The sequence below is a fragment of the Mesitornis unicolor genome, unplaced genomic scaffold (assembly GCF_000695765.1).
Source record: "Mesitornis unicolor isolate BGI_N332 unplaced genomic scaffold, ASM69576v1 scaffold6234, whole genome shotgun sequence".
NCBI lineage: Eukaryota > Metazoa > Chordata > Aves > Mesitornithiformes > Mesitornithidae > Mesitornis > Mesitornis unicolor.
In genome coordinates this window covers 6,896-26,145 of record NW_010180701.1, presented here as the reverse complement: position 1 = coordinate 26,145, position 19,250 = coordinate 6,896, and the positions used below count along the sequence as shown (strand labels likewise).

At 42.2% G+C, this 19,250-nt stretch overlaps 1 protein-coding gene across 1 annotated transcript in view; it reads left to right on the top strand.

The window, feature by feature from the left end:
• The window catches only part of RBM20 (RNA binding motif protein 20), a 34,884-nt gene that overhangs the window by 12,086 nt on the left and 3,548 nt on the right, over positions 1–19,250 (top strand). The window contains exons 5-16 of the mRNA XM_010183161.1: positions 7–113; positions 1,768–1,829; positions 1,986–2,077; positions 2,421–2,512; positions 6,735–6,878; positions 7,601–7,732; positions 9,425–9,504; positions 10,328–11,015; positions 13,160–13,258; positions 14,712–15,381; positions 17,787–17,906; positions 18,628–18,749. Of these exons, the coding sequence (XP_010181463.1) occupies positions 7–113; positions 1,768–1,829; positions 1,986–2,077; positions 2,421–2,512; positions 6,735–6,878; positions 7,601–7,732; positions 9,425–9,504; positions 10,328–11,015; positions 13,160–13,258; positions 14,712–15,381; positions 17,787–17,906; positions 18,628–18,749 (2,408 nt within the window). The remainder of the gene's footprint in view (positions 1–6; positions 114–1,767; positions 1,830–1,985; positions 2,078–2,420; positions 2,513–6,734; positions 6,879–7,600; positions 7,733–9,424; positions 9,505–10,327; positions 11,016–13,159; positions 13,259–14,711; positions 15,382–17,786; positions 17,907–18,627; positions 18,750–19,250) is intronic.

Here is a 19,250-nt window from a genome sequence, read left to right as displayed (position 1 = left end):
ACCTGCCCGCCCGCTCCCTGCCGCCGCACCAGCTGGGCGACCTCCACGGCGTGGCCCCCCTCCACTTCCCCCACATCTGTGCCCTGTGCGACAAGAAGATCTTCGACTTGAAGGTGAGTGGTTTTAAGATGCCCCCAGGGCACATTTCAGACCCTTGAATCATGATTAATATGATGATTAGTATGGCTGGTGATTAAGATGGCTGCTGGCTCCTGCCACCCCTTATTGCTAGCATTCATAGCCACGGAGATGCCCTGAGAGAAGCAGAAACAAAGCGCCATAGTTTCGCTTAGGGTGTCGTACATCTGTTTCATGGCAATTACTAGGGTTTCAAGATCTGGTTTTGTTTCACGTTTCGCTGTGAAAGGCAGTGAGATTATGGTGCTGGCGTGAGAAACGTGAGGTCCGGGCTGGAGTCGCAGCTCATCTCATGGGCCCAAAGCGAGGGAAGGAGGAGCTTGAAGCTGATCCTCTGCTTTGCAAGCTGGTATTGTAACCGTACATCTGCGGTTTCATCTGCCTCTCCCTTTCTCTTTGCGTTTCTGATCCCCAAGGCTTTCCCCTAACAGCCTGTGGAAGCAGCTTGCTTAAACAAAACAGTGCATTTTGATAAAACTATTTTAATAATTCCTCTGTTGAGATCTCTTCCTCCTCCTCCTAGTAGCTCTAAGGAAAATTTAGGACTTGGACTTCCCAGCTATTTCAGCCTGGAAGCAAGAAGCTGCTTAGCATGTGTAGTACAGACCACGTTCCTGCTTCTCTGCTCGTACTGCCAAGGGAGCTCTACATTCAACCTCCTCTTTGAGAAGAAGCTTCCTGGTTGCCCATACAGTCTAAGTGCTAGGTCATGTTATATAGGTCAGGTCTCGATTAGCCTCTGAGCCCCACAGCCATACATGAGTGCTGGCTGGCATTGTTCTGGCCTCCTAGTGATCCCCACTCAACAACTCCTTTTCCACCGCATCACAGGACCAACACCTAACTGCAAAGGCATCTGTTTTCACACTGGTGGTAGCCTGACAAAAATGTTACAACAGCATGTCTGTAGGAAGGAAGATAGCCAGCACATTAAATAGTACCTGATACTTACACACCCTGGGGTTTTGAGATATTTTAATACATTTACTCTTTCATATTTTCCTTTCACTCTTGGAGCAGCTGTTTGCAAAAGAGTTTGCTGTGGTTACTGCAACTACAGGACTGGCCTGAAGCAGCCCCTATCTAGGCCATCCTGAGCATTTATTTTTTGCATTAAACACTTCAAAAGGGCAGGGAAAATGCCATTATGATGAGTTTAGGTGGATCTCCTTGTTGGTGTTTAATACACTGCCTCATTTGTATCATAGAAGTGTAACTAGCTGAATGTACTTTGACAAATTTTGCAAATCTATTGAAATTAATAATGCTGTCCTGGCTGCCCTGTGTGCTGAGCACCTTCATCATGGACAGTGCAGGAGCTGAGGGTGCTAGGCACCTTGCAGGATGAGCTCTTCAGCTAGAGAAAATAATGGAATTAATAGAAACATACCATAATTTGAAACTAATACAGAGAAGCCTTCCTTTTGTAAAGTAACTGATAGTTTAACCTACAAATAATGAATCAATAAATGCATTGGATGAAGGTGGGCTTGGCTTCAGCATCACACAGTTTGATCTTCAGCATCTCAGTATTGTTTTCAGAATAAGGTAAACTGAATGGAGAAGCAATCTCTTGTAAATTTGCCTCAGGATTTTTCCTATGCTCATCATCTCTTTGTTTCAATGCAGGACTGGGATCAGCACATTAAGGGAAGTCTTCACATCCAAAAATGTATGGCTTTTTCAGATAAGTAAGTATTATTTTAGAGACACTCTTCCAACTGAATTTCTAACAGAACATCCCTTCTTTCAATGGCTTTACACTGGGAATTTACTGTCTACTAATTATGCTTTAATATTTATGGCACATTATGCATGCTCCTAAAGTTCTTTTCTTTCTTTTCCAGCACTGGTATCCGGTGTGTGTTAAGCTCAGCAGATGGAGCATTGCACTTATCACCAAATAATGCAGCAGTTTTCAATCCATCTAGTATTGAAGGTGAATGGTTGTATGTGCAATAGTTAAAAACACTTATTTTAAATTGAAAGGGAAGTCAGTCTCTGGGGGAAAGTGGATATTTTAAATGAAATGTGATACAAGTTTCCAAACTTTTTAGAACTTGTGCACAGAAAGGCTAAAAGCCAGTACCGTGCCTTTCAAAGTATGAATTTATTTTTCTTTCAGACAATGACTTGTTTTCACAGTACAGTGAAATAGTGTGTAATTTGGTGTAGAGACCATGAAATGAATTATTATGTAAATGGGGCATTGCTTACTGAGCACACTAACGCAATTAATATGAGTCAAGATTTTCATTAAATGTGTGTAATCCATTATTTAGATTATCCACCAAATGTCGGCTCATCTTTTATCACTACGTCAGCAAGATCCTTTGGCCAGCCAGGTCCTACATTTTCTTCTCTTCCATCAGGGGTAAGAGTGAGTACCTAAACAAATTGATCTCTGTGTTCAGATTCTTGTAGAAGCCGCTTCTAATTTCTGAAATTAAAAGCGTGAAGGCTTCCTTTCAGACAGTAATCTGAATATTCAGTCTGTTATTTCAACTTCCCTGCAGCTCTTTTATGCTTTTGATTTTGCCCAAATCAGAACTAGATTGTGGGTTCTTTTTCCAGTGCTAAAAGTTGTTTGCTTGTTAGAGAGATTGAGGGGATGGGGAGTAAATGGTTTTGCATGTATCCCATTGACTTTTTTCTGCCATTTTCTGAGTCTTTTTGACACAGGAAGGTCAGCTTCATCTTGGAATGAAAATTTGGATTAGTTTTTACTTACTCTGAGTATTGATCCTAGCAAGCAGCCTGCCATCTCTCCAGTTATTTATTTGTAGCAATTACTTTCTGCCTCTCCCATGCTGGGGTCCTTCTCCCAGGTAGCAACAGTGGCAAAGACAGTGGCTGCAGTTTTGCCAACCGTTACTCACCGGGGATCCCAGATCAATTCATTATACTGGACTAACTTTTTCTTATTTTACTTTAGTGTACTCTTTATATCATCTGCTGCCACTGGTAGCCTTCCAGCAAGTTTGCTTTGGTGTGCAGCCTGTGCAGTTTAGGTGTATTAGCCCCCCCAGCATTCAACACAGGTCTCCACTTACATTGCTCTAATGCACACTTGAATTCATAGGCCAATAATCAAAAAATGCCAGGAAAAAAAAAAGATAACATTAGAAGTTGTTCTTACACTGACAAACCAGAATGATTTTAAAAGGAAAAAAAAAGAAGAACATAAAAAAAGGCAAATAAAAGCAAATTATATAAATAATGGGAATATAAAGTTGACAGGGTTAAAATGAAGCTCAACATATATCAGAAAGCTACAATTAAAGCTGGAGGCATCAACATATTCATTGAGTCGCAGCAGTAACTCAAGGGTTCAAGTTCTCCCCTTGTCAGCTTTTGTGTATCTATCCTGATAGGGTCTTAGACACTCTGAAAAGCCAAGCTGAGTTGTGTCCCTGTGTCACTCCAGTTCGTATCAGGCTTTGTTTACAGAAACTTCACCCAGATTTGTTTAATCCAGCTAATTTTCTACTGGGTGGTTTTGCTGTGACAGAGGTTATTTGAAGGGGTTTTAGCTTCTGCCTGTCACAGGCACTGTGTATGCAAGGGAGCAAATAGCAGAGCTGCTCATGACGGCTGCCTCCAAGGTCAGAGGTGGAATAGCAGCGGGTGCAGAGGAATGTTCCTTTTCATCATGTCTGTCAACCTCGCAACAAATGAAATTACTGCTAATGCCAGTATCATTTCTCCTTAGAACCTGTCACTCTTTAGCATTTAAGCTGCCTGCAGAACTCCTCTTTCTGAATAACCTGCAACACTATGGGTGATAAAAGAAACAATAACTTTGATTTTTCCTGGGCGCTGTAAATCCTCTGTTTTCTTCAGCAGCTCATCGGGTGGACAGGGAGCTATATTAGAGGTGTTAGGATTGAGTTTGCTGGCTGTCACTCACCCCGCAATCCAGGTGGCTTGTAATTTATTACACCTTTGCACGGGAGTATTCACTTTCAGCTAAGCTGCTGCCATTTAACTGAGCAGTGGGAGATTATACTTGACCCTGCATGTAATCATAAACAAAGTGTTCAAATTTCTGGAAGAGCTTACTCTGTGCTATCCATCTGCAAATAACTCTATCCCTCTTCAAAAGGCAAACATAGTGTCACAAGTCTTCACTTGGGCATGGAGAGCCATTAGCACTGGAGGGATGGGACTATCATTTTCTTATTATCTTTAGAAAAGATTCATGTGAGACTCAAGAAAGGGATAAAGAATTTGAAAAGCAAGGAGCGGAAACATTGAGAAAAAAAAAAGCTGTGATTAAAAACCAACCAAATTGAATTGGTGAAATAATATGGCAAATGGTATGACTTGCATTTCACTGCTATACATCAAATTATTTCCCTAGTTGTGCAACTGCATTGGTAAACCCTTGTAGACATCAGTTGCAAGAAAGATTAACTTAGAGTCTTATTGAACATTACATTCACAACAGCTCCTCTAACTTCCTGACTGTGTATATGGAAGGTGTATATTTCTTTTCTGGCTGTGATTTATAGCTGTGTTGAATGAATGGATCCAATTTAACTTCAATCAGCTGTCAAGATTATTGCTTGGTACAGCCTGTCTTCTTCTAGTATGAATATGTGACCACTTCTTAATCATGAATTACCTGCAGATTTATGACATACCATTTTAATTTAAGCCATTGCCAATACTGGGGAGGTGGTAACGTCTTACCATCGTTTGATTTAATGTACTGCTGAACGTGTCTGAACACAGACTCTGGAGCCTACGCAGGGAACAGCAAAGGCTTTCTCATCCCATAGACTCTTACCAGACCTAACAAAACAAGCAGAAGGTGCCAGGTGACCTGGACTGTTCCTACACTGGGACTGCATTTGCTGCCAGAAAAGTTTCTTTTTCCTCTGCTAGCTGTAGTTCTATTCTTCTGTTGTGCACTACATGCTGCCTTGCCAGATGCATGCAGCCATCACTTCCTTTTCTATTCAAGGGGAGTTGAGTTGCTTTGTCTTTTTTGAGATCAGGTCTTTGTTATTTTTCTGCTAGTGAAAATATCTTACTTCTGGACTTTGGCACTTCTTTGACTTACCTTATGCGCCTGGCTCCTTAAGATGCAAGCTAAATAGGAGACCACTTGCTGCAGCAAAAATACACAAATGGTTAAGTGGTGAAGCCTGGAGGGAAGGTAATGAGATGAAGGTGTAAATAAGATAACATTAGCTCTGTAACTTGTGAACTTGCTGACAAGCCAAACATTTGTGATAGCTCTGGTGAACTTGATCCCACAAGATTACGTGATTTGCATCTTCCCTTGAATGGAACAATTTTAACTGAAGGTAGAATTACTTCTTCAGTAAAATCCTAACAGCAGAGGTCATAAACAGGGAAGTACTCTGGGAAGACTTAATCCTGTGTGAGTGATGTTTTGCATGTCATTAGCCAGGGTAAAATATGAGTGTACCCTGATGCCTCTTTGCACAAGGAGTGTAGAGTCTGCTTTCCATGTCAGGGAGATGGGCAGCTTGTTGGGAACTGCCCCAGCACTCCAAAATAGACTTCCACCCTTGGGAAGCAATTACTGCACCAGCCGCCATGTGCCTGTGCCAGTCCAATTTGGAACCTCAGCCTCTCTGCGTGTCCAGTGGTCACCGTGCCCCCAGGGAAAACGTCCCTCCTACTGTGTGTTGTTGCAATGAGAGGGGAAAGTAGTAGGTTTTCCAACCTGAAGTACATCTGTACTTCCTCTCACAAGTTAAATGGGGTCACTTTTACCCCCAGGGCAGAAGAAGGATTTAAATTCAGCCACTGCTATCCTGAACACGTCTGTAGTCACCTAAACTGATTTCTAACATCATAAATTCAACAGGGGCTGCACTGAGCATCTGTTTCAATCTCCAGGCTCCACCAGCACCACATAAATGGGTGTTTATGGACTACTTGAAAACACTAATTTTTTGTGCTTTGCTTGCAAATTACGTGCTAAGGGCTTTTTACTCAGCAACAGCGCGTGGTGCCTTCATGTGCAGGGAAGGCACAGAGCCTCCAGAGGGACAGACAGATGCAGGTGGGCTGGGGAAGGCTGACTTGGCAGAGGAGCCACAGGGGTCGTGCTGGTGAACCAGATGGGTACCAGACCCACAGGGAGCTCTGAGGAGGGGCTGAGACCTCCCCATGGCAGAGGTACCCTCTGTCTCCAAACACTGAGTCATCTCCAGACTCTCATTGCATATTGGGTAGTGTCCAGTGGCTTGTGCCTGTGGCAGCCCAGCCCTCTGCTGTGACGTGGCAGGGAGCTGAAGTCCTGGAGCCCATAAGGTTTGAGGTTGCAAGTTAGTTTTTGCAGCGATAATATTAAACTTGCTTAAACCAGAGCATCTTTTCAAGAAATTCTCTCCAGACTTGTAATGTCCAAGATTTTCTAAACCAGGATATTAAAATAAAAGGTTTTAAAGAAGGATAGCTGTCCTTAGTAACAGGTATGCAGAACAGAACATTTCATACATTTTTTTCAGAAATATAAGGTCTTATCTAGTGGCTGGAATATCTAAGATAAAAACACCATTTTAACCCAATACATTGTATGATTCTGTGATAAGTTGTTGGTTTTTTTCCCCCAGTTTCCCCAGAGGAAATCTACACTGGGTCGAGTTGTTCACATCTGCAACCTCCCCGAGGGAAGCTGCACAGAGAATGATGTCATTAACCTGGGCCTCCCTTTTGGGAAAGTCACCAACTATATCCTCATGAAATCCACTAATCAGGTACTGTGCATTTGGGGTCACCAGTATTGACATCTATTGACATAAAGACAAAGTCTTTGGAAAAAATCTCTTTTTTTGTAATAGAAACTTAAATACATGAAGCCTGCTCTTAAAGTAAAAAAAAATAATAATTGCTGTTAGCAGAATGAGATGGTGGCATAAACATGACCACTGGAGGTCATGTTTGAAAAAAAGAGATGTTTAAAAGTGCTAGTTAACATTGTTCAGGTTTTTTACTCTTTTTTGTCTTTGGTCTGGCTGCTCATGCTCTGTTGTTCTGCTTATATCTGGATGCCTTGCAATTCTGCAAGGCACAGCTGACAATCTTGGGAGCAGTGCGTGCTGCAGTGTCACAGTTCTGCATCCTGTCAGCAGCTGACCATGGTGTAGAAGCACCAGTGAGGAAGTGAAGGAAAGGTGATGCTTTCATATATTGAGAAAGATTAGATTCCCAGTCATTCAATTTTTAACTAAACTGGCTTCTAAAGTTGCATACCAGCCTTGATAGCTGGGTCAAAACCATTATTTTGCAGATAAAAGAAGGCTAAGCAATGGACTGAGTTAGTATTTCAGCTCCAGGGCTAGAAAGCTACTCATTTCTGTACTAGCAAGACATTTTGCATGAGAAGAATCCAAATGAAAATTATTGTGCCGCCTTTTCTCTCTTATACTTTTATTTTTACGCATGTAGTAGATTTTAAAGCTCTCCCCATTTGTGCTAGGCCTTTCTGGAAATGGCTTACAGTGAAGCAGCACAAGCCATGGTGCAGTACTACAAAGAAAAACCTGCTATGATAAATGATGACAAGTTACTTATTAGGATGTCGAAAAGATACAAGGAATTGCAGCTGAAGGTAAGATTCCTGATGAAAATTCCTGAGTTTCTATGGCACATCCAGGAAAATACATCTAAAAATCTTTGCTGATTACTGATTTCTAATTAATGCTTTAATATTATGGAAAAAGAAATTAAGAAAGATAAATTAATTATGATTTTTTTTTATACTTAGCTGCTTTCTCTGGTACTAGATTTTAACTCTTGGAAGAAATCCCGTTTTTCAAAATTCCCTTCTGAGCTTCCTTCTGAGTGGGCTCCCCTCATTGCTTGGTCTAACCATACCAAGCAGCGAAGGCACGGCTAAACATCACACTGATTTCTTTCCTTTCTTTCTTTATGTGAATGACCTAAATTAAAAAGCAAGATTTTAAAAATATTTTACATAGAGTCAGAATAGAGCAATAGTCTTTGGACTTTCTGTAGAGTGTGTGACACTCCTGATGTGGACACCTGAGTCATGACCAAAAATCAGCGCTCTTGTGAGCATATTTATGGAAGTTGTGGGAGTACTGCCATGTGTAATGTTGAGAGCATATTTTTTGCATGGAGACCTCGACTGGAACTGGCAATGAAGAGCTGAATAGCTTCATATTATATTATCTAACACAGTACAAAGTTATTTTATAAAATAACTCTGTAATGTTCCAAGTTGAGAGGTTAAGGGGCCTTTTATGAGCTTTGAGGAAAAATAAGTAAGTCAGATTATTTGGTTTGACCTTTGGAAAATTCTGTTTCTTTCCTGTACATGTGTAATAGTTTAAGGGGACTTAAAGGAGTTGCCAAAAGTCTGTAAACCAGGGCAGACTTTCTCAGTGTGGTATGGTGAGGTGTTCAGATGTAAGGTGGCAGACAGTGCATCTTAACATAGAGACAGAACAAGAATTTCCCAGAAGAATGTGGTAGTTAGCCCAGATTTCAGGAAGAATTTTAGCCTTTCCAATGGCAGTTTTTCAGGTCATGGAATTATTTTTCTCAGCACAAGCAAAAGCCTTTTCTCTTTATTAAAAACAAACAAAATGCAACATGGAAGGGGGAATATGCATGAGCTATTTACCACTACAAACTGCTCTGACTTCCTGCGTGATTATGTTGCTCAGCTGTGCATGCTCCAAGTGTTTGACGAATTGCATGCACTCCAGCCTGGATTAGTGGATCTTTTGTAAATGATCTTGAATCTCAAGTAATTAACACTTCCAATACGCGTCTTTCTTGCATTTAGCTTTTCTGAAGCTCTTGTGTCTAAACATAGTCTTTTAGAGCTATACTCCAGCATGAGCTAAACTGAGACGCTGAGAAGGCAGTTCATTCCTAGAGGATCAGAGATAGGCTGCTATACGTATTTAATACAGATATTAGAAAAATTTCCTGGTTAGTTTCCTCTTGCATCCAGTTCCTAGAAAATACTCTGTAATGAATGTGTAACAGAGAATGACAAGCTAGTTTTCAAAGCCTGCTACAGCAGCCAAGTACGAGGAGAGAGTGCTTCAACGTAATGGAGCAAATTTTTCCATTTATTTAACTTTACTGCTTTGATCATGTTATTGAAATACCAGCTGCAGAAAAGACAGTAACCACAACACAGAAACCAAATATTTCTCAGTAGTAGTATAATTGAATGATGCATGGATGCTGTTTCTTGAAGGACAGATCACCTTTATTAGCTTGGAGAGTAGTGCAGCATGCTAAAGAGTGTCTTTGTCTTATTTAGAAACCAGGTAAGAACGTGGCTGCTATCATCCAGGACATCCACTCACAGAGGGAGAGGGACCTGCTGCGTGAAGTGGACAGGTAAAGTTTCTCCATAGTTTGGAATGGGGACCTGGATAGGTCTGTAAACCTGCAGGTAGAAAAAGCATTATCTGTGTGCTTCCCTCTCTTACCTCATTTGATTTCTTGATTTGGATTTCACTTCAAATCACTGCAAAAGTATAAATGGGTACAACAGTCGATACAGGGCCTATATAATGAGATCAGATTGAAACTGCACATGTTATGAAAATAAATGAACTCTTTCCTACTGATGATGATGACTCAGAAAATATGCCTGGCATGTGAAGAAGACATAAAGCTGTTCCCCTCTCCTCCCACTTGAGTGAAAAGCGTAAAGGCTGGGGGTGCTGCAAGACCCAGCGAGAAGCAGCCTGTTCAGATGAAAATGTATTTGGGTATATTTCTGATCTGCCTGACTTATGGACCTTCCAGCCAAAATGGAGAGGAGTCACAGACCTAAAACATCTCTTTTAAACAGGTGACATTTGTCACTTCTGTCTCAGAGATGCCTTAGATGAGTGAGTATTAAGGGTGCAGACATTAGGGTCATTGTAAGGGTATTAAGGTATTATAAGCTTTTAATGCTAAACCCCTGTGAGACACTTCTAAGAATGAATGAATATATTCTTGACAGATCTATGGGGATTTAGTTAAGCTCTGTGGATATGACACTGCCTTTCTCCTGTTCACTGTGTTTGCAGCTGTGTGGTCCATGTCTGTGAAAGGCCTGGGGTCTCAGGTTCGCAGGCACCAGCGCAGTCCCCATGTGTTTCCAGTGTACAAGAACTCGGTAGACCACAGTGGGTCAGCCAGTAACAGCTGCCTTTTCCCTCTGCAGCAGGTATGGCACGGAGAGGCCCCGCTCTCGCAGCCCCATAAGCCGCTCCCTCTCACCCCGGTCCCACACTCCCAGCTTTACTTCCTGCAGTTCACCCCACAGCCCGATGGGGACCAGCAGAACTGACTGGGGAAATGGGAGAGAGTCATGGGATCAGTCCCCGTATTCTCGACGGGAAGAAGAAAGAGACAGCAGAGAATGGCGAGAGAACGGGGATGAGAAGAGGGACAGGACTGACACATGGGTACATGAGAGGAAACATTATTCCCGACAGCTGGACAAGTTTGATTTGGATGAACGGATTGAAGGAGGCAGAGGGCACAGAGAAAAATATTTAAGGAGTGGTTCTCCTGGCTCTCTTCACCCTTTATCTGGCTACAAAAGCAGGGAAGATGACTATTACCGAAAAACCTCCAAGTCAAAGTCTGACAAGTTTCAAAGGCAGCTGCAGGATTTACCCGGGAGATCTAAGAGAAAAGAAGAGGCAAAGCTAAGGGAACGCAGGCATTCTTACAGCGAGGACACAACCAGAGAGGAGGTGGCTGAACAGAAGCACAGCAAAGCGTCTGAGGGCTCCAGGCAAAAACAAAGTGAGAAGAATAAGGTGAAGAAAGCTGAAAAAGACCAAGAGGAAGCTGCTGCTGCTGCTGAAGGCAGTGATGTGAAAGAAACTAAACCTCCTGAGAATGAGGTAAATAGAGATCTCAAACTGTATGTAAGAATAAGGTAAATGCTGAAGCAATATATTTTCTGAAATACTTTAGGTCAGTTGTTGTGGGTGTGGTGCTGGTGATATGCATTATTTTGCCATGATAAAATCAAGAAATAGTCGTAGAAGAGATCTCGAGAGGTCATCTTGTCCACATGGGCACAAGCTGGAACACAGGAGGTTCCACTTCAATTTGAGAAGAAACTTCTTCTCAGTGAGGGTGACAGAGCACTGGAACAGGCTGCCCAGAGAGGTTGTGGAGTCTCCTTCTCTGGAGACATTCAAAACCTGCCTGGACGCCTTCCTGTGCAACCTCATCTGGGTGTTCCTGCTCCGGCAGGGGGATTGGACTGGATGATCTTTTGAGGTCCCTTCCAATCCCTAACGTTCTGTGATTCTGTGATTCTGTGATCTTTGCCCAGATCATGCAGATCTATTACACCATTGTGGTGTTCGATACATGAACGTTGTCTTTCTGTGTCAAGCACGGAACCTCTGGGTAACCAGTGATGGGGAGTGGACAGGCAACTGAAAACAAAACCAAGTGACGATCTGCTGTTTGCATGCAGGTTATGTGTGGAGGGACGATTGCCCTATTGCTTTCTCTGTGAGAGTCTGCGCAGAATACCCCACAGCTGCTCTCTCTGCATCCATCACCTCCTTCCACTGCCTGTGATGTGGATTGAGTTATCTGGGAATTAAATGGTACTTTACAGGGATGCACAACATTTGCAGGACAATACAGGGAACTGGTTGTTATGCTGCTAAAATGGAGAATGAACTTTAATGAGGAGCATTTTCTTTTTTCTATTAAGAATATGTCCCTACCCTCAGCTGTGGCAGGGATAATTCACAGGACCCCTTTCCATGTGCTGGCAGGAATCTCTTCCCATGGCAGAACCACTGAATCAGCTCACCTGTAAAATTATGGAATCTCTGGAGAAATACTGAAGTATTCTTAGTACCCACTCACTAAAGTAGCAGCGTTTTTGGGTTTGATTTTCCACTGGGAAAATCCAGATGCCTCAGAGAGGTAGAGAGGTCTCTCTCTTGCCAGATGAAACCAAGATGCCTCATTCACTTAGTCCCAGTACAGCCCATGCTCATTCCTCTATCCTGTGGGGATCTCGTTACTGGCTTGTGGCCACTTTGCCTCCCCCAGTCCCCCCTGGTGATACACTGCTGCCATCCGCCCCCGGGGATGCTGGCAGAGGAGGCTGCAGAGCTGACCAGGGGTCCATCTCTAGCTTGTGACTTTGAGCTCGGGCCATCTTTGGTTTTTTTAGCTGACCTTGTGTTCATTGTTCTCATGTGGGGGCAAGGCTGGTGGAAATCTTTAGATCTTGTAACTCAGCGACTCTCTGTAACAGGCAGCAGCACTACCTCATGCCACAGATATGTCTGTCTGTACCACCTTTTATCATCTTTCTCCTTTGGCTGGTATTTCACTGCAATGGATGGGTCCTTGGGAGGAGATGCCGGAGTGAAATGTCAGACAGCATCCTAAATCACCACTGTTGCACATCCCTCTGCATGGTTTTCAAGTTATTTTAAAGTGGCTTTGTTAAAGCCACACCTCTCCAGGGACTACTGCTAATAATTTATTTTAAAAGGAAGGAATAGGTTTGAATGTCTTGAACTCACACTTGCTTCACCCCTCTTTTACCAAGTGCCAGGTAGTACTGTGGTTTTGTTTTTCCAAAGTATAAACTGTGCAAGCAGTTGCATTCTCGACTGATCCTACATCAATAAACAGAACAGTTGAGGTCTTTGCAGAGTTTCCACTCTGCTGCTATCCTCACCATGTCTGAGCCAACGTAACAGATGTGGGTAGAGAACAGAGGAGTGGAGGCTGGAAATTTTAACAAATCCACATTCTCCCCCACCTGCCTTCTAGACAATTCTGTGATATAAATTACATCTAATATTGTTTAAATTTCTTTTTCTTAATTTTTATTTGTGCAACCAAATAGTTGGGTCTTTTCCCACAGCCTAGTTGACTTGCATAAACTCTAGAGATAAAGAATGTGACCTTGTGAGTGACTTTGCTTCCCCAAACCCAGAATAGAAACATACTAGAGCACCACTGTGTGTTGCTATCTGTGTATATGTTGTATTTATTTTAGCTCGGAAAAGAGGAGCAAGTTCCAGAGAAGAGCTCACCTTCAGCTCATAAACAAGGGAAAGAATCTGGAGAGATTCTGGAAAACACAAGAAAAGAGAAGGTTGGTGACACGTTGTTGCTGCAGCTCCATGACAAAATGAGTGAAAACCCAGGTTTGGTAGCATATTCTCCCAACCGAAATACTAAAACTTCACAGAAAGGCAGGTAAAGGGGTTGTAGAAGGGGGATGTCTAAATTAACTTGCCTTGTCTTGACCTCTGCTTTAAGGGATAGCTTTTCCTGAAGTCTCCAGAACTCTTTTTTTAGTTGCTCTTTGCCCACGTAGATTGCTTCACACGCGTAGCCCTTGGCACTGGCAGCTGTACATAACGTATGCCCAAGTGAACTGTGTAACTTTGTGAACTGTGCCCAATAATAGAAGATGTGGTCAGTTAGTGGAGAAGGAGGCGGACTACTGATGAAAACTTTCAGAATATTGGCCTTAAATGGGCAGTAGATAGCAGCCTCTTCTGATTGTTTCTGGTTTTAATTAAATAATGTCTTTACAGCACCCCTACTGCAGCATTGCATTCCAATGTCCTTGGAACTTCTCCAGCTTCATATCTGTAGGGTCATGGGTTGATGGTCAGATATGGAAGCTATTGATATCTGTTGCTGTAGAAAACTGATCTCCTGGCAAGAACAGTGTCAACTCTCAGAGTTTTCATGCTGGTTTAGGATTCTAGGAGGGGAAGTGTGGGAATGGCCAGCCAGGAGGAGAATACAGATTATTAATAGATTATGTGCACACGCTGAGTCTGGCACTTGAAATCTAAGCTGCAAGTATGTCTTAGAAGTAACATATACCTTATAATTCTAATGCTTCTGAAGTCCAGTATTAGTGTCTGAGTCCTGTAAGTCTAGAACTACATGTATGAGGTATTTAAAATGATAAACCTTGGAGTATAACTGTAAAACTGATTTTTCTCAAGGTCTAGGCTTATCTCTGCCAACACAGTGCCTAGCAGAGGGCTCTTGCTGGTGGAAGGAAATTACTACAGAAGGTAGCCATGGTTTCTTAGTCTCTGTAGGAGTTTAAAGGACCTAGTCCAGCAAAGTGAAAGCCGCAGCGGCTGGACTGGGGTTCAGTATATTCTCATTGTGCTGCCTACTTCTGGCCACCCCAGGATGGAGGTGGAGGAGGGGGAGAGGTTCATTTCCTTAGGATTCACATAGCACAGTCAGTTGCATAATAAAGTATAACAGGATGTGCCTTGTTCTACTGCTTAGAGAAAAGTAAGAAGCAAGAGACTGCAGAGACTGTAATTCCCAAGACAGTTACAGAATGTCCACAAAGTGAAGTTTATGCGATAATTAAAAAGAGGTTGCTTGTCCTTGTGCATAACGTTTAAAATCACAACACCAAGGCAAGTCGCTCTTTGAAACTAAAATACAAGAGGGGGTAGACATGGCCAGATCAAAGTTCTTCCTGGTTGCTGATGTTCAAAGCCCACTTTTTAACCATGATGATCTATAATCACTGATCTCTCAATTTTTTTACATCTCTGTGACAGGACCGAGACTGGGAGAGTGGAAGTGAGATAGAAGGTGAGACCTGGTATCCTGCTAACATGGAGGAATTAGTGACAGTAGATGAAGTGGGAGAAGATGATTTAATTATGGAACCTGATATAACTGATCTTGAAGAAATAGTACCAGTTGATCAAAAAAATAAAACTGCCTCAGAAATGTGTCCCTCTATGTCAACCATGTTAGAGCTGAAGAACGATAACAGCCACCTAACCAGGAGTGAAGACAAATTTCCCCAGAAAGCTTTAGAAACAAACTTCAGATCAGCAAAGGGCAGTGTAGCTTCTCGAGGCTGTCAGGATGATGACGAGGCTGATGATAATGATGATGCCGTAACTGAAGCATCAAGCCTAAATCTGGACCCTGAGCAGAAGCCAGAGGAATTGCAAGAAGACCAATCTGCTAAAGAGTCTGATCCCCAGCAGAAGGAAGGAAAAATTGATAAGAGCTCTGACACTCGCTTAGAGCCCGAAGATCACCATATACCGTCTGTTCATCTGAAAGAAGAGACTCTCCAGCTCCCTGATACATTTATAGATGATTACAAACAGATGGGATCACAAGGAGCTGAGAGCAAAGAAGTTATGGAAATGCTTGTTAAAAACGCTAGTGAACAAACAAGACACGGAAGCCAAGAGTGTCCAGAGGCCAAGGGTAACTACTGTTTTTTTTCTTTTCAGCCCACAGAGAGCCTTGCATGTTTTCTCTGACAGTAGACTGAAATTTATTGCTAACAAGAATAAATGTTGCTAATAGTATAAAGACTTGTCCTTGGAGCAGCTCAGTAAAAGAACCCCAGTGCCTTTCGCCAAGCTATACCATTAGAGCCTCTTAGCTGAATAGTGTAAAGGAAATACGATCAGCAGCTCACAAGCTTTCTGAAAGGCATAAGCTGCTATAATTGTCATGTCAAGGTTCACATGAGTTTAGCTGAACTCTGTCAATGCTGTGCTAAATTTATTTTGAATTGTCAATGAAATGAGTGACAGTCTCTGAAGGTCAACAAAAAAGTATCTGTAATGTCTGGCTGGCTCCTGGACAAGGTGGGTATTCTTACACACTGTACCGAAGCGTTAGTAACGTGGAAATCATCCGTAGGTTGTTGCTCCTCAGTCCCTCTTCACGCAAATACGTGCCTTTTGTCGGGACTTGCCTTGTCATCTCCTGTTATCTAATGCATGCTGCCTTTAATATAAATGATAGGACATGCTGTGGGATAATGCCAATAAATGTAATCATAGCTGCCTATTAATATTTTAGCTGTTAGGAAAAAAGGGATCTTGAGTGTCTGAAAGTGAGCTCAGTTCCTCGTCATGCTTTCAAATGAAACGTGAGTGGGCTGTGTGTAGTCAGGGGAAGTGGAGAACAACATAGACCGTGTTGGCCAGGAGTGCTCTTTTTTGTTGTTGTCAGAGTCCATGTGATAGAGAAGGGTTTGCTGGAAGATTTCTGAGGGTACAGTTTTCCACCAGAAAACGTCGAAACAATTAATGTGAATGTCTGATTTTGTACTGAATTCTTCCTCCAGGTCAGAATCAGTTTTCAATACTCACCCGTTTGGCCTGAAGACAACTTGCCAGGCTTTGTGTATTTGGAGATGACACTGCCATGCAAACTCCCTGGGACTGTGGGGGTGGCAAGGTTGGCCCCCTGGGCTGCCCACATCACCGGCAGCCAGCTGAGGAAAGAGTTGGGTATCCCAAGAGCATAGTTACTTCAGCATCTCAGCTTTCAACTTGCCAGCAGGGAGCCTGGAAGCTCCAGGGGAGCTTGTGCTTCCCAGGTTTCTGACAGGGACTTGATATCTGGGATCTCTCATGCAAGGCTCTGGGCTCTCTGCAAATGCAGCTGCCAGCTCAGAAGCCCAGAAATCAACTTAAGTGTGGACTTAAGTTGCCACAAAGGCCCTGAGTGTCTTAAGAATAGCTAACTGAAGCTTGTGGGTTTTTCAGAATCTCTGCTGCAAATCTGGAAACCTGGGATGGGCTTAAAGTTAACTTGAAAGCCAACCAGTCAGGATTGTATATTATTTTCTTTTAAATCATGTAACAGATGTATTTAAAACAATGAAGAAAAATTCATTCTCATAGCCAGAAATTGCAGATCTTTGAACTACAGACTTGAAAGGCAGGAAGGGTTTGGTTTGGGCAAAAATATATTTGTTTTATGAGAAAATATATTCCTTATCTAGGTGAAATTTGCAACGCAATAAAAATTTGGTCAGGGTAAGGGAACTGGTTCTTTGATGTAAGAACTGAAGAATAGGAATCAGACCAGTTTATCTGTAATCCTGTTGCTTTGTGATAAGAAATTTCATTTTTTTCAAAATAAGAACAATTCAGATGTTGGGAAGGGAGAGTATCTGTTCTTTTGACTGCCTTTATCTACCTCAGCAAATCAATCCACTGTTTTTCACACCTTGAATCTCCTGCCTGTGTCCATTAATGTCAGTCAGCAGAGACCAACCATCCCATCCCTACTGGCCAGGAACCAAAATCTTTAAGTGGCCAAGAGCCATAAAGCAGAAACTATCCCTTGGAGAGCTGAGGATGGGAGAAGAGTGGCTCCAGGGAGAAGATGGTGGTGGAGGGGTCCTACAAGAGGAAGGTTTACTCTGCCAACACAGCTCCTGAGGCAGTTTGGAGATTTGCTCTCAGCAGATCCTGCTGGCTCCTCTTTCTTAGCAGCCCCTGTGTTCTCCCAGCTTCATCAGTGGTCACACAGTACCATATGTGGTTATGGAGCTGAAGTCAGGCCATACTTGTGCCAGAGGCATGTAAAATGTTATAGACCTATTTAGAGATTAAAATAAAAAAAAACCCAACAAACATAATGAAAGTGAAATCAGAAATAGAAAAATTAGCTGCTGCGAGAAATAGGGGTGCCTGCACTGTGCAGTACAGCTGTTGGAGTTGCACTGAGTAGGCCTCTGATTTGAATGGAAAAACATTTTTTCAAAACATTTATGGATCCACCCAGAAAGTGTTCCCAGGAAGTGTACAAAAGTCTTTTTAAACTAATAAACTGTTTTCATTCAAGACATTTATTCTTTTGTTAAGAAAATTCTAGGTACCTGGAAATGAGATCTCTGGACTACTCGGAGGTAGAGTCTAAAAGAAGAAATTCTCCGCCAGGCTGGGAACAAGAGGACGTCTTCACTGAACTCAGCATTCCCCTGGGTACGTTGGGAAGCTCAGGCTGCCCTCAGCCTGCAGTGCCGCCCACTGCAATACCTCGAGCTTACAACAAGATGTCACTTTAAGGCTACTTGCTATATTTATTTTTCAGAACAGATGTGAAGGAACAGGGTATACGACAGAGCTGTTGATTATAGATCATTCCAGGTGAATGGCAAAAGATAGCTGTTAATGTTGCTGATGAGATTAAATAAGTTCCCTTGGTCTATATATGTAATATATATGAAAAATACATAGTAATTTAAAAGGCATTGTCATAAAAGTACTGATTATGCTTTCAGTATAGGCAGGAGTATTGCTTTTACTGTGTAAACACTGATCATAAGTAAAACGCCCGGGAGAGGTACATCCTAAAAAGCAATCTGTGTAACTTAAGCATGAATTTACTGCTAATAAGTACTACTGCTCTTCTAGCCCTTGAGGTTACACAGTGAAGTTTCTAGTCAATATTTGGTGTGAGAAGGTACATTTTTAAATATGTGTAATATCTAAGAGAGAAGTGGAAGGTCTATTTGCAATGCACAGGATTTTAAACTGCAGCTCAGTATTGCGAAATTAGGGAAATCAGAGAGGTAAATCCCGGATTCAGTCTTCATATCTATGATATTTAACTCATGAGCAACTTTTTGCTTTGAAAACAAGTCTGTTTTGGAGGAGAAGGGTTTCAACTGACATTTTAATGTAATTCAGAATTTCTCAATAGGTGTGGAATTTGTGGTGCCTAGAACTGGGTTTTACTGCAAGCTCTGTGGACTCTTCTACACAAATGAAGAGACAGCAAAGACAAGTCATTGCAGAAGTACTGTTCACTACAAAAATCTTCAGGTAAAAACACACTTGAAACTGGCTAACAGCTCACTCATGGGGTGCCCTGTAAGACAGATGATGCTACAAAAAATTGGTTTTTATTCTATGGACAGAATTCAAAGTGAAATTTAGGTAAGCAAAATATTTCAGTAGTTCCAAATGTTAGCACACTTAATTTCTCACTCCCAGATACTTGAAATCAACTTTTAGATAATAAATAAAATGGGGTCAGGTGATAATTTTCTCATCTATTTTGGGTTCTTTTCACTAGCACAGCATGCAACTCAGATCTCTGTTCATGAGGGTCACAGGCGCTTTTATCCCTGGGAATGGGCCCACAAACAGCCTTTCTTATTTCTTAATTTCAGCAGCAGTAAACATGCCACTTGTTTAATAATGTTGCCAGACTTATTTTTGCATTAACGTGAATTTCTTCAGCGTGTTTCAGCACGTAGCACTTTGTGACGCACAGGCTCTCCAAGGCATTTCCTCTGACCGGCTGAAATCACCTCCCTGTGC